The sequence below is a fragment of the Procambarus clarkii genome, chromosome 93 (genome assembly GCF_040958095.1).
Source record: "Procambarus clarkii isolate CNS0578487 chromosome 93, FALCON_Pclarkii_2.0, whole genome shotgun sequence".
Taxonomy (NCBI): Eukaryota; Metazoa; Arthropoda; class Malacostraca; order Decapoda; family Cambaridae; genus Procambarus; species Procambarus clarkii.
In genome coordinates, this window is record NC_091242.1 from 8,246,234 (window position 1) to 8,267,972 (window position 21,739).

At 37.9% G+C, this 21,739-nt stretch overlaps 2 protein-coding genes and 1 long non-coding RNA gene across 8 annotated transcripts in view; 1 reads left to right on the forward strand and 2 right to left on the reverse strand.

The window, feature by feature from the left end:
- The window catches only part of LOC138359852 (uncharacterized), a 79,674-nt gene that overhangs the window by 1,182 nt on the left and 56,753 nt on the right, over window positions 1-21,739 (forward strand). For both annotated transcript variants that reach the window (XR_011226077.1, XR_011226076.1), the window contains exon 2: window positions 10,926-10,983. This is a non-coding gene — a long non-coding RNA (uncharacterized lncRNA). The remainder of the gene's footprint in view (window positions 1-10,925; window positions 10,984-21,739) is intronic.
- On the reverse strand, window positions 2,331-9,403 carry LOC123746765 (uncharacterized). The gene is made up of 2 exons (XM_045728515.2): window positions 7,925-9,403; window positions 2,331-6,303 (listed from the first exon to the last, which is right to left on the reverse strand). Exons 1-2 carry the CDS (start codon window positions 9,199-9,201, stop codon window positions 6,072-6,074), a joined length of 1,509 nt encoding a protein of 502 aa, XP_045584471.1. The 5' UTR covers window positions 9,202-9,403; the 3' UTR covers window positions 2,331-6,071.
- Window positions 19,068-21,739, reverse strand: part of LOC123746808 (uncharacterized) — a 76,769-nt gene continuing 74,097 nt past the window's right edge. For all 5 annotated transcript variants that reach the window (XM_069319565.1, XM_069319566.1, XM_069319563.1 and 2 more), the window contains exon 8: window positions 19,068-20,298. In XM_069319565.1, the coding sequence (XP_069175666.1) occupies window positions 20,210-20,298 (89 nt within the window). In that variant the 3' untranslated portion in view covers window positions 19,068-20,209. The remainder of the gene's footprint in view (window positions 20,299-21,739) is intronic.

Below are 21,739 nucleotides of genomic sequence, written 5' to 3' on the forward strand. Positions count from 1 at the left end.
AATTAACGTAGATATATGACCAAACCTAACCAACCCTACCTAACCTAACCTAACCTATCTTTATAGGTTAGGTTAGGTTAGGTAGCAGAAAAAGTTAGGTTAGGTTAGGTATTCGAAAAACAATTAATTCATGAAAACTTGGCTTATTAGGCAAATCGGGCCTTGCATAGTAGGCTGAGAAGTGCGTTCTGGCTATTAGGTACGACATATATATATATATATATATATATATATATATATATATATATATATATATATATATATATATATATATATATATATATATATCAATATATCATATATATATATCATATACCTCAAACCAATTCTATTTGCTGACGACACAACCTTCATTTACTCCAGTCCTGACCCTCTTGCTCTAAATGCCACAGTAAATACTGAGCTAAATAAAGTCCATCTTTGGCTAACTGCCAACAAACTCACCCTTAACATTGACAAAACTTTCTATATTCTGTTTGGCAATAAATCCTCTAGTCTTATAAATCTCAAAATAAACAATACCCAAATTTGTAACAAATTAGATGGCAAATTCCTTGGCATTCTCATTGACCACAAGCTGAATTTCCAGGGACACATTCTAAATATATCAAAAAAAGTTTCAAAAACTGTGGGCATTCTTTCTAAGATCAGATATTATGTACCACGCCCTGCCCTGGTGACTCTCTATTACTCCCTTATCTATCCTTATCTCAACTATGGTATTTGTGCTTGGGGTTCTACTACCCAAAATCACTTACGTCCTCTAATTACCCAACACAAAGCCGCTATTAGAACAATATCCAACTCTGGGCCCAGACATCACTCGGTACCCCTACTCAAATCTCTGAATATGTTAGATATTAAGTCACTGCACATTCTCTCATGTGTTTTATACATATATAAAACGCTAAACTATAATGCCAATCCCGATCTTAAAAGCTTCATAGAAGGTTGTAACAGAACCCATGAGCACCACACCAGAAATAAATACAGTTTTGATATTCCTAGAGTACGTCTTAATCAAACTAGAAATGCTCTGCAAATCAAGGGGCCCAGAATGTGGAATGACCTTCCCAACCATGTTAAAGACTGTACCTCTCTCAACCAGTTTAAGATAAAAACTAAACACTACCTAATAAATTCCCTGTAATCTACCTCACTCCTCTATTGTCAACCCATGTCTGTTATTTTCTTTTTTTTTTTAATCAACACTGTTTGTCAACCTATTGTATTTGTGCTGTTTTTTCAGTCATGTTCCCCCTTTTTTTATCTTTATTTGTATTTGTTCTCAACACTTTTTATTCTTTATGCTCAATTAGTATTAAGTTCTAGATATTAATGTTTTTCTTGCCCGAAACGCATTGCGTAATAGTGGCTTTAGGCATTGTATGTACTTGCTCTATCTATATATCAATCCATTAATGTAACATCACTTGTATGTATATACCTTACCTGAATAAACATCTGAATCTGAATCTGAATCTGAATATATATATATATATATATATATATATATATATATATATATATATATATATATATATATATATACACACACCTGGTGGGTTGAGTGTTAAAAGGATATATATATATATATATATATATATATATATATATATATATATATATATATATATATATATATATATATATATATATGTATATATATACATATATATATATATATATATATATATATGTATATATATATATGTCGTACCTAGTAGCCAGAACGCACTTCTCGGCCTACTAGGCAAGGCCCGATTTGCCTAATAAGCCAAGTTTTCCTGAATTAATATATTTTCTCTAATTTTTTTCTTATGAAATGATAAAGCTACCTATTTCATTATGTATGAGGTCAATTTTTTTTTATTGGAGTTAAAATTAACGTAGATATATGACCAAACCTAACCAACCCTACCTAACCTAACCTATCTTTATAGGTTAGGTTAGGTTAGGTAGCCAAAAAAGTTAGGTTAGGTAGTCGAGAAACAATTAATTCATGAAAACTTGGCTTATTAGGCAAATTGGGCCTTGCATAGTAGGCTGAGAAGTGCGTTCTGGCTACTAGGTACGATATATATATATATATATATATATATATATATATATATATATATATATATATATATATATATATATATATATACACACACATAATATGTATGTGTGTGTAGACGTCTCATTGAATATGACAGCATATTCCGTATTAACTATTTTCTGGTTTAGGGCTTCTATCCCTCTTACTAGTGCTCTCTTGCATCAGGGTTTAGTTAGAAGAGCAGTTCACCAAAAGTCATGTTCGTTTTCAAGGTGAAGAAAAGAAAGTGAATAACTATAAAATGTATTACACTTATTATAAAATTGCACAACGTTTCGAACCTATATGGTTCATTCTCAAGTGATGTTACAGTACAGGACATAATATTTATACTAATATTGGGTCAGGTGAATACAAATGGCTCGAACAATGGGGTCAGGTGAAAACAATTGGTAAACATAAGGGAACGAGTAAGGCATAACAACAACACTGGTCTCCAAAAATACACAACAATGTGCTGATATTCAATTCTATATGAAGGATTACACGTTATAAATCAAAAGCTAGCTATGAGTTATCTAATAATCCATCTTACAGCTAGATGGTTAGTCTTTTTTATTATTTTTTATTTATATATACTGTACACAAGTTTTTACGTTATTGTAAAACCCACTAGCATGCATAGCCGTTTTGTGCAGGCCCTAAAGCTATGCATAGAATATTCACTATTGTATAAAAATAAATGTAATGTTAGGTACATAGTAAGAGAATTTGAACTAACTTAATTACTACATCAACATAACGTGGTGATAAAATAAATTATACTGATGAAGTTGCATTTCTAGATTGTAAAGCACTAGGAGAGTTAGTAGGGCATGATACTTTGAGTTATGAACACAAGATGGAATACTATGAAAATTAAATTAGGCATCTCATTGTTCATTTCTTTTTTAATAAAGTATTGGACAATTTTATTAATTCATTAGGGCGTCAGTTCCATATATTTCGGTCCTTTTTATTTGCTTGTCAGACTGGGAATATTAAATAGATATATATTTATGGTGTTCTGTTACACCAGTTCTATCATATCCATTTAGGAAAAGTTTCAAAGCAAGATTAGAATTTAAGAATAGGGCTTTGTAAGTGTAAATAGCATAAGAGAATGGTGGAGTGAATGATTAGCAAGCTCAGGAATGTGAACAGAGGGTTATTGTGTTGTCCAAAGACAGAATTTGTTATAGTTCGAATAACTGATTTTTGCTAGTTGGATAGTGGGCTTGAGGCAGTTTGCAGTGGAACCCCATGGTTCACGCTAGATCGCGTGATCCTGTGGTCTCGGGTTCGATTCCGGGCGCCGACAAGAAACAATGGGCAGAATTTCTTTCACCCTGATGCCCCCTGTTACCTAGCATTAAATAGGTACCTGGTAGTTAGTCAGCTGTCACGGGCTGCTTCCTGGGGTGTGTGTGGTATGGAAAAAAATAGTTGTTAGTAACAGTTGATTGACAGTTGAGAGGCGGGCCGGAAGAGCAGAGTTCAACTCCCGCAAGCACAACTAGGTTAACACAGACATCGTAACTTAGATAGGGATAGATTAAATGAGTAGTATCGTGAGAGAAGAGCAGAGTGGGAGACATAATTTCTAAGTTTGAGAGAATACAAACAGTTTTAGAGACCTTTTTTGGGTATGTGCTGTATTTGAGTATTGAAGTTAAGTCTCTTGTCTATTTAACTAAAACTGTTGGAAGTTACCGAATAAGTAATAGAACCGATGATCATTATACTATTTTTTTTTTTTTAGATATATACAAGAGTTGTTACATTCTTGTACAGCCACTAGTACGCGTAGCGTTTCGGGCAAGTCCCAGGAATAGGATCCCCGCCGCGAAGAATCGTTGTTACAACCAAGTACACATTTTACTGTTGCGTTAAACAGAGGCTACAGTTAAGGATTTGCGCCCAGTACATCCTCCCCGGCCAGGATACGAACCCATGACAAAGCGCTCGCGGAATGCCAGGCGAGTGTCTTACCACTACACCACGGAGACTGTAAATCAACAGTCAACTATCAATATTTACAGTATTTATTATACTGGGAATATTAAAAAAAAAATGTGTATTTAAAATTCCCTGAGTCAGACTAAATCCATGCAAATAAAAAGGGCCTAATACAGTATATGGAACTCTCTCCCTAATGAATTAAACAAATTGTTCAACCTTTACTTTTGTCAAAAGTTCCTATGAAGTACCTAATTTCATCTTCAGAGTATCCCATCTTGTGCCATCAACTCACACTAGTATCTTGTGCTACTCACTCACCCAGAATATTAATTACAATGTAGAAATGCAATTACATCATATTATTTTATTTGATCTCTTTTTAACTGATGTTCATTATCATATGAATTAAAATTATGTTACAATGTACCTATCATTACGCTTATTTGTTAACTTAAGGATCTGCCCGAAACACAATGTGTGCAATTAAGTGACTTTGCAAGAATGTACTATTCACCCATCAACGTATGAACCCCCATAACAACTCATTGTATATCTTCTTGTATTTGAATAAATAAATAAATAAACGATAAATGTATAGGCCACGGAACTTTCCCATATTTTTATTATCAATATTTACATTATCTATCTGAAGGTGTATTTGGTTCACCCATTTGTTTACAAATAAAATGTAGTAGGTTACTATAGTCTGTACAGACTTAAAAGAGATCATTGAGATAAAAGTCATTCCATCTCAGTCCGATTTACATTTTACATTAGTTAGTTTAGTTCATTTATTATGCACCCCATACACATCTTGTGGGCGGTAGTGGAAAGGGTTACAGAGGCACATAATGGGCTCAGGGACTGAACCCCACAATTCATTTAGCTAAGCAAGTTACAATCTTGATGAGCTACTTACAAAATTCATTATAAGTCATCACATCAACAATGGGTTCGAGATCGACCACAAGTACAGTTTCTAAATTAAGCAACTGACATGTGGAGAGCTAGTGTCACAATTAATATGTTTGTCCTGCACACCGCCCCCCATCCAGTGGGCAGCGGTGGATAGGTTACAATCACTCGGTTACTACCTACAGTTTGCTAACTGGGGATATTTGGCTAAAATTTCTGATAGCAGATCATTTTGAATGAAATATTTACACATTGCTGAAACATTGGTTACAGAATTGTCCCTGAATTAACGTATCTTTTCACACTCCATCACATAGTGACGGAGGGTGTGCGAATAATTTTGTTGACACAGTTTACATTTGTTCAGGTCTACATCAGCAGATAATGAGAATTCCCAGAGATACTTGTAACCGAGTCTAAGCCGAGCAGTAGTAACATCTAGAAGTCTGCTGATTTTATTGGATGAACCATAGATCTGTGGCCCCTCTTGCATGATTGATGATAGATGGAATTACTGGTGTCGGTTTCACTTTGCCTCTGATCTAAAAGATTTTGTTGAAGTTCTTGTTGTACTGCTGGTCTCAGATTGCTCATTGACAACCCAAGGTTACACTCAACGTCTTTAAAGGCAGATTCTTTGGCTAACTTATCAGCTCTATCATGCATTCGGAGGCCAACATGAGATGGAGACCACATGAAATGGACTCTGTTACCATCATTAAATTAATAATTTTTACATTACTGAACGCGATTCATGACAAAGATCTCAGTCCTATCCCATAGGTATTGGAGGCTACACATATTATGGACAAAGAATTTTTCAAATTATATCACATAATCATTTAAATATTGACTTAATCTAACATTTTGTATTATTAAATATGAACATGTTACAATGTAATTAATTGCAAAACATTAATTAGATATGCAGTAGCTTAGTAGAACTTACAGAATTACACTCATGCTGCCCGAAACGCTTTGCGTCATAGTGGCTTTAGGCATTGTATGTACTAGCTCTATATAAATCCATCAATGTTTGTATCACACCTTGTATATATGTACTTTACCTGAATAAACATTTGAATTTTGAATTTGAATGCTGTGATCGAGGCATTCAAAGCAGTGGGAAGTGTATTGCAATAGATCTTTCAGTTGTCGTATCATCCATTTGCAAATCACCAGCCTTCCAGCGAAGTACGAACTTGAGACACCAGATAACTGGCAGGAAGACGAAAACAGTGAAAAATATTACGATGCTGGCAAGGACGAAGACTGGCTGGTCATGTCCGAGCAACAATATTGTTGTTATTGTTGCCAGTAACACGGAGTACACTATGCTGTACAGCCTGAAATATAGAAGTTCAGGCTTAACCAATAAGATAATATTATAATGGTAGATAAAATTGCATATTTCTCTCTCTCTCTCTCTCTCTCTCTCTCTCTCTCTCTCTCTCTCTCTCTCTCTCTCTCTCTCTCTCTCTCTCTCTCTCTCTCTCTCTCTCTCTTTCTCTTATATCTCTCTCTCTCTCTCTCTCTCTCTCTCTCTCTCTCTCTCTCTCTCTCTCTCTTTCTCTCTCTCTCTCTTTCTCTCTCTCTCTCTCTCTCTCTCTCTCTCTCTCTCTCTCTCTCTCTCTATATATATATATATATATTTTTTTTTTTTTTTGGTTCATTATTTATATGTGATTAATATATTTAAGAATAATGCTTTACTAAGAATAAAATATATTTTATTAAAAATAATATATCTCTATTAAGAATAAAATATCGTTTAATGAGAATAATATATCTTTTTATTAAGATTAATATATCTTTTTATTAAGAATAATATATCTTTTTATTAAGAATAATATATCTTTTTATTAAGAATAATGTATCTTTTTAATTTAATAATATATCTTTTTATTTTAATAATATATATTTTTATTAAGAATAACATATCTTTTATATATAACATATCCATCACGGCGATATATTTACGGTCTTGCACATAGCTACAAAAAAGTACTATCTTTTCAGGGGGATGGGTTGTTCAGGATTAGAAGTTGGATTTAATGTTGAAAACTATGGTGTCATTAACAAAAAGTCTTACTTGCAATGTATAATAATATCGTGTTAATATGTAAACGTTCAGTGTGAGAAGTCTCGTTACCAGTTGTCAATACTCACCTAATTGTGCTTGCGGGGGTTGAGCTCTGGCTCTTTGGTCCCGCCTCTCAACCGTCAATCAACTGATGTGTGTGTGCAGGTTGTATTATCCTAATTAATGATGTAAAAAATTACACTTAGGTCTGGTCAATACTTTTTTGTGGTCTGCTATTTTTTGCGCTTATTATTTTTTATTATTAATTTTTTTTGACAGGATATGTTAGTTTGCATAATCGACGTAATTCAGTTAGGTCTTATTGCAGTGAGGTGCAACTCGTTTTCACTGTCACACAGGACAGGCTCATACACAAGACAATAGATCTGAACTGTAGATTTCAGCATATTGGTCATGGGATTAACAATCTGCTACACCAAATATTATATATGTTCCAACTGATGAATTTGAAATGTAACCGCATAGGGCAGGAATGGATTCCTAAGAGATGCAGCTAAACAATAATCTTCATTCTTGAAAATGGACAAGCAAATTTAGGATAAATGCCGCTACCGTACAATACAATTTTGCTAGAATTTATCTACTTAATATTATCTGTTAGATTAAGGACCTGCCCGAAACGCTGTGCGCACTAGTGGCTTTACAAGAATGTACACACATTATGCTATGTACTCTCACAAACCCAATGTACCTTCTTGTATAAATATAAATAAATAAATAAATAAATACACTAGCCGCCTTCAGCGTCAATAAATAACAAAATAAAACTTATGCTCGCTCTCCAACAATATCCCAGCACGCAGCGGACTGCGGCCGGGATTCCATTTAATTATGGTTGCAGATAAAATGAACAAATAACTCACATGCTTGTGTAGCATCGAAAACGTCTAATTATGCAGGTCACATTTTCCCTCTGGTGATGCGCTTGTTCTTGTTCTCGTTGAACGAAGTACCCAGATTCGAGAGATCTTGGGTTAGGTGGCGAGTAGGGTGGAGGCACTTCACACAGGGAACTGGTTCTGTGGGTTGTAGGTACAGGAGATGCAGGTGAAATGTGGGGTGTGTGTGTGTCCTGTGAGTGGTGAATGCTGTCCGGGTTGCTCTCTAGCGAGGTTGACGCTTGGGTATTATTACTCTGATAAGATATAATAGTCTGGTGGTGGACCCCAGGGCTGTAGTCGATACAGTATACTCCGTGTTCTCCAGTCTCACTAAGTGACATTTCGGGAACGGTTGATCCAGATAATGCAACATTTGGATTTTGTGCTGTACTATAAATAATCCCAGCAGATCTTCCATTGTTTAAGATCTGAAGACTGCGAGCAATCTTTAAAGTTTCCAAACACTGAAGTACACTCATGATTTTAATGTTGGCATTTTGCCGTGCTGACCTTTTTATCTTGTATTTTGGTGGTTGGTCTGACATAGAACAGATGTAGCAAGGCGGTCCGTCCAGGTCTAGGTAGGACCTATGATAGCATACTTGGCGTCTGGATTGATTTCGCCTGTGGACGACTCTGTCTAAGATTTGTTGTATGCGTACATTAACGTGGGCAGTCTCTAAGCTGTGCAAGCTTTGACTGTAGGATACAGGTGGGCAACTAAGCCCTAGCCCAGGATGTGATGTAATCTCTTGATTGAAGGTGTATCGTGGAATTAACACTCCACGAATTAGAGCACTAGAATTTATTTGTTGATCTTCAGAAAAATCCTCCGGTTGCTGCGGAAATGAAATATTTGTGATCTGGCTTTCATGTGGTCTTTGTAGCGGAGAACTACTTATCACGGAACATAGAGATAAAACGGATCCATTGAGCGTATTTGAACTCTGCAATGAAGAATTTGTTCTGCATATCTGTGTCTCAGTCTCTCTTTTACCAACAGTACTCTCATGCTTACCACGTGAATACTCGTCATACCGCACGCCATTATGCATTATTTGTGTAGAGTCCTGTTCATTTCCATGCTCTTCAACTGTCACCAGTGTTGAATCTTGAGAATCATTTCCTTCAATTTCAATTTCTGTGCTAACTTCACTTGTTCTTAAATGGTCCTCAGCCTGTCCGCCGTCAATCACACGTGACTGGTCTTCTTCCGTTTTGAAGTTTGAAGAAACTGTTGAGTTGTCGATAGAGCCCATTTTTCAACAATTTTGAAATTTTAACCTCTGTTAGCTCGGACACCGAGATTATCACTGAATTATTATTTCACTTTCAAAATGCACCACTGTCATCTAAACATCAGTAGTAATATTTAAGTAATGATTAGCTTCAAAAGCATTCTGAACTCTGATATTTGTATGTGTTCACCCTGTGATGTCTGTACGAGTAGTGGAGAATGAAGAGGAGGGCAGCAGCTGGCCGGGAAGGCTCTTATGTTGTGGTGCTGGTGAGGCAAGAGTGGTGGTAGAGGAGTGAGGCAGCATATCATCATAAACTGATTATGTTGACAAGTTCATGCTGTACCATGGCACAGACATGAGTACCATGTACTCGTGGTACTCATCACAGTACCATGTAGGTTCGAAACGTTGTGTAAATTCATAATAAGTGTAATATATTCTACAGTTAATTATTTATTTTTCTTCACCTCGAACAAAGATGACATTTGGACATATATAATGTAAAATATAAAATACATACATATATACATACATGACTGTATGACTAACCATCCTGTGTTATGGGACTTTTAGCATCAAGTAGCTAGTTCTGGACACACACTGTACTCCCTTTGATATAGTCTAGGGTACCTGCACAAATGCAGATGTACCTAAATGTGTTTTAAGGTATAAGGTGTTTTAGGGTTAAATGACTCTAGAGCAGTGAGTGGGTGGGAGTCGCAGTGCCCTCATGGCTCTGGAGTCCTTTAATCCAGTCCATCCTGTGGTAGTCGAAATTCAACATTGGCCGTTTCTTATCGTCAGCAAATTTAAGACAGTCGAGTTTAGCTGGGTTCCCAGTCATATTGGTGTTGACCAAACCACACACTAGAAAGTGAAGGGACGACGACGTTTCGGTCCGTCCTGGACCATTCTCAAGTCAATTGTGCGACTTGTCCAGGACGGACCGAAACGTCGTCGTCCCATCACTTTCTAGTGTGTGGTCTGGTCATCATTTTTCAGCTACGTTATTGTGACTCCTCGCCTGCATATTGGTATTTCCTTACATGCGCGTGCGGATGCTGCCGCTGTGGAGGCTAGATCCACACTTGTTGACCAACCACACACTAGAAATTGAAGAGACGACGACGTTATCCACACTTGTCCTATTTCCTACAAAGACGTACCTTATTTCGACTTCTACGTAGTCATTCATTCCTCAGTCCGTGCCCTTTGGCAACTTTGATTGTGCTACATAGGAGCTGCCTCGTATGGGCCAATAGGCCTTCTGCAGTTACCCCTATTCTTATCTTCTTACATAGTTTTCGCGGCTTAGCGCCTTCTTTTTATAATTACTTAATTATTGTGAATATTGTGAATTACTTTTCATTGTACAGCTGTGCCGTTGCTGTAACTACAATTTCTATATTTAAGTAGTCCATGCCTTTCATTTATTTTATTTTTAAATGTCATATATAAATTTTAAATAATTTGATGAATTTCAGATATATTATTAGTTTACTTCTAGCTCAGTATTATTAATAAATTATCTAATTATGTTAAGTTATGCCCGAAACCCTTTGCTTTATATAAATTACAGTGTGTACCTTAGAATACTTATTGTAACATGTTTCAAGTATATTATTATTATTATTATTATTATTATTATTATTATTATTATTATTATTATTATTATTATTATTGTTATTATTATTATTATTGATAACATACCAACTTAAACGCGGTCATTTTGTTATTGACAGATCTACAGTCTTTACCTGTGAACCTGCAGAAGTGAAATGAGTCTCATCCTACAGTTCGGTAAGTACCAATTTGATGTTCGTAGTCCTGTTAACGTCTTTCGGCATGTCCATTGATAATTGTATTGAACATATTGTAATACCCGTACCTCATTCTTATAGCCTTCCACCACCCCCGATTGCAAGACGATTGTTAGCTGGGGATATGATCTTACATAAATGGTGTTGCTCACAGTAATTTGTTATCACTATTATTGGTTACCTTATGTTTTCATTGCCACCACCTTGTTAATTTTGTCTTTGGCTTCAAGGAAAACTGACACTGTTAGGTTATGGTTCTTAGTTTTCCAGGTATCAGCCAGCAAAAGTAGCGGGTATTAAGTCCTTTTTTTTATATTATTATTATTTTCTACCACAGACGTGGCCACACATTTACAATGCTAACCAGCATATATACATTTTCTTCTGTCCTCCATGGACAGGGTTAGAGATGTGTTAAACATATAGTTCAAGGGTTTATTGAACACTCAACCACAGAAGGTGAGTCGGTATTAAGTCCTGGCAGGTGTCAACACTCGTTGTCACCTGTTGAGGGCCCCTCATCCCTTATGCCCGAGGACAGGTGGGACAAAGATAGGAAACACTTTCACATCAAATCAAATCAAACCAAATGTTTATTCAGGTAAAAGTACATACATAGAAGATTCGTTATAAACAAAATGTTGGATTTATAGATAGAGCTAGTACATACAATACCTAAAGCCACTAGTTCCCATAGCGTTTCGGGCAATGTTTTCACTCGCTTTATCCTCACTCATGTAATGTGTTTATCACTAAGGACATTCTGATAATCCTGCAATATTCGTAGAGGGTGACTTGACCATGGGTTATTTCAGACAATTAAAAGGGGAAGGATATAATACTAATGCGTATAGCACTTGGCAGCATACTCAATGCACCAGGCAGGATGGCGAGGATTATTCAGACTTAACACGTTAAAGTTTGACATTTAATTATTAAAATTGTTTATTTAATCATTTAAGGGAGCCGGCGGCTGAGCGGACAGAACACTGGACGCGTGATCCTGCGGTCCCGGGTTCGATCCCGGGCGCCGGCGAGAAACATTGGGCAGAGTTTCTTTTATCCTGATGCCCCTGTTACCTAGCAGTAAATAGGTACCTGGGAGTTAGTCAGCTGTCACGGGCTGTTTCCTGGGGGTGGAGGCCTGGTCGAGGACCGGGCCGCGGGGACACTAAAGCCCCGAAATCATTTCAAAAATCATAGCTGAGGTGATCCTAACTGAGATTTCGATTAAAAGTAATAATTTTAATATGTAAATATTATTGAAGAATGGGGACAGTTACTTATAATACACTAGTGAATCCAGGACCAAGGAGCCGGCCGTTGCTCTCCCACCTATGTTTCCCCTTTTATTTCCTCTGCACTCTTCCACCGCCGGGAATACACTGCCCTTCAGGATCCCAGATGCTGCTGTTTATGAGAGAACCAAAATCTGCTCATCATGCCTCAGGGGTCAAGCTTGAATGGTGATTTGATGAAATATCTGTGCCCAAAATAGTCAACGAGAGCTGTCGGGTATTGGGTTAAGGGCCCGACGACTTTCAATACTTTTGTACAGTCAGTTTGGCCGAGTGGTTATAGTACTGGACACGTCAAGGGACATCGAGGCCCTGGCTGACCGTGTTCGAATCTTTCAGGGCAGAGTCCTTGGATTTCTTTACTGGAAAATGAACATGAATTCAATATGTTGACCAAACCACACACTAATAATTCAGTATTATATTTTCTGAGAAAGAGTGATGGGAAAAGAAGATTTAGATTTGGATTTTTTATTCAAGTAAATTCACATACATTGAGTTACATACATAATGTTGGATTTAAAGATAGAGAGAGTACATACAATACCTAAAGCCACTAGTACGCATAGCGTTTCGGGCAAAGTAAAAGGAAGGAAAATGGTGAGAGGGGAAGATAATGTAGGAGAAAAGGGGAGAGTGGGATGGTAGAAGAGAGGGAAGGAGAGAGAGTGGGTGGGGGAGACAGGTAGAGAGGCGGAGAAAATGTGAATAAGGGTGGAGAGATGTGAGAGGGGGGACTGTCGGGGAGAAAGGTGGAAGGAGAAGGGATGAGGAGGAGGGTTCTTAGGGGAAAAAAGGTGGAGAGAGGAGATGTGAAGAAAGGGGGGGGTGATTGGAAAAGAGAAATGAGAGGAGGAGGGGAGAGTGGGGAATAGAGGGAGAGAGATCGGGGCACAGTTGGGTACGTGCCCTAATATGACTATATAGCACTTGGAAGAGGACAGAGTGAAGAAACAGTGCCCAACAATGGGTATGGGGTGCATAATAAACGAACTAAACTAAACAGTGCCCAACCCTGTCAGAAGCGAGGCTGTCGCTCTTACCGACTAGTTTAAGTGTGCCAACTTATTAACAGAAAAATAGTTAATAAAGGCATTCATTTTCCTGATCTGTGGAAAATTTGAGGAAGCTGGAATGCCAGGAAGGCCACGCTGAATAAGGGCGAGCGACGGCGTCCAGAACTTGCCTCCAACCAACCACACAAACTCTTCGTCAGTTAATTAATTAAATGTTTCAGAAGTATATTACCACATTCTCAAGTTCGTTATTACATATAAATAATTGCACTATCTATAATTGCACTGGTGGGCCTCACAGCTGAGTAGATAGCGCATGGGATTCGTAGTCCTAAGGTTCCGGGTCCGATCCCTGGTGGAGGCGGAAACAAATGGGCAGAGTTTTTTTTCACCCTGATGCCCCCTGTTCACCTAGCAGTAAATAGGTACCTGGGAGTTAGACAGCTCCTACGGGCTGCTTGCTGGGGGTGTGTAACAAAATGGAGGCCTGGTCGAGGACCGGGCCTCGGGGACGCTAAGCCCTGAAATCATCTCAAGGTAACCTCAAGATATCTCAAGAGATCTATGGCTCAATTATAAAGTTAATTTAAAAGAGATCTTAATAACTTGTCATTGCATCTGAGTGAGACAACAAGTTATACAATTTTAAGAATATATACTTTGCACCAACGACCCAATGCAAAAGATAAGGTTTAACTCGGCTGGTAATGCAGCAGGCTGTCGTGGTTCCAGGTGCGTAGTCTATTGCAGACTGCAAGCAAGATTTTGGTGGAATATTTATCAAAACGGAGAATCTTCCTGTCCTAGACACTTCGAAATTGAAGACTCCATGTTCAGTGCACAAGACAGTAACAAAATTATCTCTCCCCATTGCAATTGGATACCATCAAGCATGGGTACACTCGCAGAGAAATATACAAACTTGGGAAACTGAAGAGAGGTGTTTGATATCATTTGCTTAAACATATACAGTTCAAAACTACATTCAGTTTCAATATCAGCTGCAGTTACATGGTTTCATATTTTTGTTTGAAATGAAGCAATTTACCTTAATTGTTGTACTCCGCCCACATTTTCCGATTGTGTCTTCCTTGGAGATTAGTGTACTGGCCTCGAAAGTGCTATCATTTTCAAGTTCGTCAAACATCTCTCTCTCTCTCTCTCATCCAATATTTTATATATATATATATATATATATATATATATATATATATATATATATATATATAATATATATATAAATATATAATTATATAAATATATAATATATATATATATATATATATATATAATATATATATATATATATATATATATATATATATATATATATATATATATATATATATATATATATATATATATATATATATATATATATATATATATATATATAATATAAATTGTGGTGTGCTCTCACACAGCTTTCATGGCTGTGGAGCAAAGGTGGGGCTTGCCGCCTTCTGCGCATTAAGGGCTACCTTCTGCGATCGTCTCAAAGTTCAAATATTATATAAGTCCAAATGTCTCATTGCTACACAGTTGTCTCACTGCTACACAGTTGTCTCACTGCTACACAGTTGTCTCACTGCTACACAGTTGTCTCACTGCTACACAGTTGTCTCACTGCTACACAGTTGTCTCACTGCTACACAGTTGCCTCACTGCTTCACAGTTGTTTCTTACCTCCCTCCTATGTTGTTGTTGTTTTAGATTCAGCTACTGGGAACAAACGTTCCAACACATTACACACAGAAATCACAATAGAGTGACGCATGAAATGAACAAATCCACAAGAGCCGTGACGAGGATTCGAACCTACGTCCGAGATCATCCCAGACGCTGCCTTTATAACTGCCAGACGCTCAGTCGATAAAGCAACCCGTCCTCGACTCAAGTCCATTACATCCAGCGGTCAACCCCACAGACGCATTCATAAATTTTAACATAATGTTCATTCAAAACAGGAATTTTCTCAAGTATAAATTAATAATATATTAGCATATTGTGGATATATAGGCATAGGATAGGTTAGGTTAGGTGTTTAGGTTCTGTTGGCGATTATTTGTATTTGTAGTACGTGGGTGAAGCATTTATAGCGTAGTGATTCGAACAAAATTCGTCAGTGAAGCATATGTTCCGGATATGTTCGAATGTCAGCAGTTGTGGGTCGTGTGTAAACCGTTTTTCATTCATAAACGGGGTTTGGCGGGTGCATGGAATCACTTTTGGATCTTTGTTTGGAGGACGGGCTGCGATAAAGGCAGCGTCTGGGATGATCTCGGACGTAGGTTCGAATCCTCGTCACGGCCCTTGTGGATTTGTTCAAACGTTCCAAGTTCCACGGGCTAAGGTGAGCCCGGAGTGGACTCCTGTGCTCCCGTGTGACCCAATGCTCCCTCCTATGTAGTTAGTGCGCCATCTTTCCTTCACTTGTTTACAGTTGATTATACAGTGCGCCGCTCCATTATATAACATTTGTATGTAATGAACCATTTTAGTTTCTCGCACGACATCTGCAAGAAGGCTGAAAAAACACACGTCAAGAATCTCAGTATATATTTTTTTCAATCATGTACAAGTTCATGCAGCGAAATGAGGCCCAGATAATGTTGTTGCTAGGTTGGGAGATGAAGATAGACTGGTCCATGTTTAGTGAATGGTTGCAGGGACAACGGGCGGCACCATAGGCCAAAAATTAATTTATTAAAATTTATTAAATTTTCAATTTATAAAAAAATGAAAACTGCCCTCTCCATTGGACACGGTTCTGTGTGAGTTGTGCAACCCTCCATGTCGACCCATCCATCGCGCTGTTCTCTTGTTGTTGTTGTTATAGATTCAGCTACTCGGAACAAGTTCCAAGTAGCACGGGCTATGGTGAGCCCGTAGACTGTTCTCTTGTTTCGTCACCAGGTATCGGAGGGAATTAGGACCTAAGAATGGAAGTTTGTGGGTGAAAGACAAAATCGGGTAATGCTGTAGGAGGAGGGTCCGCTGGTGGTAGTGAAGGTGGGGGTTGGCACTTGTCGCCAGGGGCAAACTAATGTTGAAATAACAGCTAGGACAAACAGGGCTGGAACAGCGTCAAAACCAACCCGTTCTCGCAAATTCGTAAAGTCAATATTGACTTATTAACTACGTGCATAGGTGATGTACTTAACATAATAGATACCCTTAAAAAGATTCATAGAAAACACCAACCTTACCTAACCTTGTTAGTATCTTAAGATAAGCATCTTATTGCTTCGTAATTACAATTATTACTTAACCTATACCTATTATAGGTTAGGTAATAATTGTAATTACGAAGCAATAAGATGCTTAAGTCAAAACACACCACCTTCTCACCCGCAATATAGGCCACCCTCCTCATGACAAGGGGGGGGGGGGTAGAAATAGCCTAAGCTACTCTATTCCTTTGAGATGTATTTCTTTCTTGTCTCAATAAACATACTTGAACTTGAACTCTTGACAGTCGACAATGATCATCTTTGTCATCGCTACTCTTTAAGTGAGCCTCACGTAATCCAACTCATATAATGTAAAAGTTATGAATTCGTCTTTGGGATGGGCCCTGAGTCAGGACAGCCGAGCATAACCCAAGCATGAGGTTGCCTCACCTACCTTAGAGCAACATGCCGGGGACCAGCCTTCATGACATTAATAATACATCTTGCGATGATCACCGTCACAAAGTACTCTGCAGCATTAATCACCAAGAATTTTGTTAACAAAATATTACCAGATTATTACGAGTTTTGCTCGACTTCGTGTTCGTAAATTATCCAACTTATTGTAAACATCTTATTTTTCCTGGGCATTTGTAAGTGTCGCATATCTCTGTTTCAATGTAAGTTGTTCAGACAAGAACTGGAAGTGTGAGGTTATGGGTGTGAGCAGGACACACCCGTCCACGTAAATGTGTAACTGTCTGGGCCAAAGCACGCCATGGGCACTTGATTTGCAAACCCACACACTCAAATGATTATGAATTATCTCATACATTTGCTCATCTATATACACAAAATACTATGTCTGCTTGTTTGTCTGTCAGTCTGTCCAAGGTTGGAGGCCAGATGCTTGGGGCTAGCCTCACCAACTTTGCAGGGTGACTTTGGAGGGCGGTGTGCATGATAAACATAAATTATGACACTAGCACACCACATATGTAAGTTGCTTAACTTAGAGACTGTACTTGTGGTCGGTATCGAACTCATTGTTGGTGTAACTCATACATTAATTTTGTTAACTAGCTCATCAAGACTAACTTTTTTAAGCCAAATTAATTTTGAGATTTAATCCCTGAGCTTATTATGCGTCACTAATCCTTTACCACTACCGCTTCAAGATGGGTATGGGGTGCATAATAAATGAAGACTCTTAGCACTTAAAATGTGTGGTTTCAACCCTTATGGGAGTGGGATGAAGGGGCGAGTGCGCTGGGTAAAAGGCTCGTACCTGTCCCCTTCAGGAGCCCTAGCATTCTAGTTGGTGTAATGGTAACGATAGTGGTAGTTTAACCGGCAGCGTATCTTTTGGTATTCGTGGTATTAACGCACATGCTGGTGGTACTAGAAATCGTACCAATGTTGATCCTTATCTTTTTATTGATACAGTATTTTGACAAGTTCTGGTACTGATAATGGTACAGCAAACTGTGTGTATACAAAAAGACTGAGTTCACCTCTGAATACATTCGTGTCTATTTACATACAACATTTAGTTATTTGAATTAAAGAACATTAACACTTACGGAACACCAAAGTTGCCTGAATGAGGTGGGTGGGACAGTTCACGCTGAGAGCACGTACATGTTTATATTTAACAGTAATGTGTATGAACATTACTAGTTGTGTGGTACCTTTATCGACTATGGAGGAAATGTGCAACATGGACTGTTGCATCCTACATTTATTGCACGTTTTGTACAAGTTTGTTTTTGGCTCGAGAAAGGAGGCAATACGCAATCAGTTTTCTAGGCCTAGTTCAGTACATGCACTAAATTAAGCCTAGGATTGTTTTATAAGCATTAAGCAGGTCAGCCTAATGGTTAGTTTTCAATTTAGATTTCCAAGATTACAAAACTGGCTCAACAGCCCATATTTAGTCCATTTCATCTACAGCAGCTTTAGGTAATATTTTTGAAAGATCGGTTTATTTTCCACAGTGGGAGGCATTGTATACCATGATTACCAAGATAATTACGAGGAAAGTATAAAGGAATGAGAGGAGGCGCATTAGGTTCATCTTAAGTTTGAAACCCGAGGTCCTCTGGCGTCTTGAGCCACCTGGCTCTTCCGGCCAATACTTCTCGTAGGATATCAAGCAGAGATGCAAAGCGTCACCCAAACAGTGCGCGTTCACTAGGCTGCTGGTGTTATAATTGTTGCCAGACTGCAGCTGCTGCTTTTAGATTCAGCTACTCTGACCAAAGTTCCTAGCAGCACGGGCTACGGTGAGCCCGTCGTCCTCACCTGGCACAGAAGATGTGCGCAGACTGCAGCCTTGCTAGAGGTGCGTGGGCCGTGTGGCTGCAACAAGTGTTAGTGACTTGGGAGCCTGTATGGGTCAACAAGACTAACTTTTTATATTTTTTACTATACCTACCATGCCATTAACCTGTCGTTTCACTGTTATGAGGAATTCTGATTTCGTCGTGATTTGGATATACCTTACTAGACGAAAGTATGTTAGCTATTAAGGAAGAGAAGGGAAACCTTTGAATAATTAGGACCACTGAAAATTCATTTTATACAAATATTTATTTTTAAAGACTAATACAAACTATTTACATCTTAGGCATATCTCGTCATACAATCAGAATTAATAGATCTATATTGTTTACCAACAATAATACAAACCCAGAGGGAGAAGGTCTGTCAGATGAGTCTTTGGGTGTTTAAAATTTTTATAATTTTATAAACATTTTCAGTCAATATACAGTGACATTCATATACTATCGTCTTACAATAGTTAATTTACCAACATTAAGGAGTCTAAATTAGGTACAAGCAGGACCACATGTTTATTGATCATAATTTACAATATAGAAACCTTAATTCTCTTTGATGGAACATTTAACCTTCGTACGGCACACATTGTTACTCTATTTTCACTTTTCCAACGCTCACACTTATTTAGTGGATGTGGCAACATTATCCGTGCATCATGTACGTATTTTTAAAGTGCATCCGGTCATCAGCGAGTGCTAAAAATAACTTCCATTGTCGAAACACGCTGGTTGGTGCAGGCCCCAACCAGCAAGTTTGTGACGAAGATGCAAGCTCGAATCCTAATTTTGGGATACAGCAACCTGTTGTTGCAGGCGTTTAAGCGGAGTTGTAACTTACTGACTAGCATTTTACTTCAAGTTTAAAACTTAAATTACAGTACAAATCAGTTTTTTTTAATATATTAGGCTATTCTCGAAAGGTATTACACTAAGTCAATATAATGATACATTTTTATTTTTTATATAGACTGATCAATCTGACCTGGAAAGAATTCCACAATTCATAAACACTGTAGTTTCCGTGAACGAACTGCTGGAAACTTTTAGTTACACTCATGCCACACGCTACTCAAAATATACATACGTTAATAACATTTACATATTAAATTAAATAATTGTGAATTATAAAATGTAAAAAACTTTACAAACATAACATTTGCTACTTGAGTCTCTTACTAGAACCATCGGGTTAAGTTATAGAACCCACAAGGGTAAAACACGATATGTTTATAGTGGAAGACAAGCATTCCAGTGGGTACAATATCCAAATTCAACGGCGAATTTTTACGTCATCAACGTTGATGAGGCTGATTCAACGTCGAACCAACGCCACTCTTGGATAGTGCCTCCACTGGAATGTTAAGAACACTTCTTTGTTTACACCCAAGACCTGACGAAGAGGAAGGCCACACCCAGGACGAAGACGAGGCTGCTCTGACGAAGGTCGGCACTTCCACTGGTATTTTCTAAGGGAGAAGATGCAAGTATAGTCAGTAATTTTTGCCGAATTTATGTAAATGTATTCGTGCATGTGTACACATCTAAACTTTTGTATACCGTACAACTAGCTCTCCACATATGTCAGTTCCTTAATTTAGAAACTGTACTTGTGGTCGATCTCGAACCACAATATAATACAGTATAATTTGATGTGACGACTTATAATGAATTTTGTAACTTACTTAGCTAAATGAATTGTGAGGTTCAGTCTCTGAGCCCATCATGTGCCTCTAACCCTTTCCACTACCGCCCACAAGATGGGTATGGGGTGCATAATAAATGAACTAAACTAACTACCGTACAACTTTAATGCCGATTTGCGTATCAGCTTGAAAACGCTTGTGTAAAAAGTTACAATTAGTTTCGATCTGATACTTGTGTATACAGGCAGAACAAAACGTCCAGCTGTCAGTGCGACTTATTGGGTCGGTGGAGCCTAACCAGGATGAGGTTAGGCTACCGTTACCCGTGGCAGGTGGCTACAACAGAAATGAGCGCTCCAATGTGTAAACTGAGCCAGAACACTCATTATCTTACGTTACATTAAGTATCTTCTCAGACCATTCAGACCTGTCTGCTGGTATGAGGTACCTGGAACTTCCGTAATATATGCATTCGGGTTTATGAGGATATCCTCATAATGCATATAAAGTTTGCAAGGCCAGACAGCTGATCGCATGCTCCGTTATGACTAACCATCCTACAAGGTGGAGATTTCTCGTAGCATTATCTAAACCTTCATATTGTCTATGGTAGTTGCATAAATGTCGACAGTGTTAAGACAAAAAATCAGCAAGCCAATACAGTTATCCGTATACTCGTTTTTATAATACTGCAAGTAAACATACATTCAAGTAATCTATAAATAGTCGCTTTAAGGATTTGTTGCAAACAAATGTTAAAATGTATAGAAAATAGTTTGTATTAAGTATTCTAATGTGGTTCCCAATATTTGTATAGGAGTTACATTATCTGGCTATATTTCAGCGTCATTTAATTACAAATACAGAAATATATATATTTTAGGATTTAAGCTGTGGCCTGGCCACCTCTGCATCTCCCCATTTCTTCACCAAAAACGAATTTTCCCACAAGAAATAATGTAAATTGAATTAATCCTTTCCACACCCCCAAAAATATTAGCTTGAAAATACATTTCATACCGAATAACACTACAATACTGTACTGTATGTTTATCTTACCTTGAATGAGGACTTGTTGGCGTATGGAAGACGATAAGGAGTGGCGTTACTGTTTGGAAGGGGACTCCCCTTCTATTATAACATCAGGCAGTGAGGAATTTCCTGGGGGCCTCCCCCTCCCCCCCTGCATGCCCTTTTCGATATGGAAGTGAATTACATGAAGGTAACTGCAGAAGACCTATTGGCCCATACGAGGCATAAGTTC

Excerpts from the sequence above, each read along its gene's own strand:
- LOC123746765 (XM_045728515.2), bottom strand. The coding sequence starts at position 9,201 with ATGGGCTCTATCGACAACTCAACAGTTTCTTCAAACTTCAAAACGGAA. Across the intron at positions 6,304-7,924 it reads TTTCGATGCTACACAAGCAT|GCTGTACAGCATAGTGTACT; the intron begins GTGAGTTATTTG and ends TCTATATTTCAG.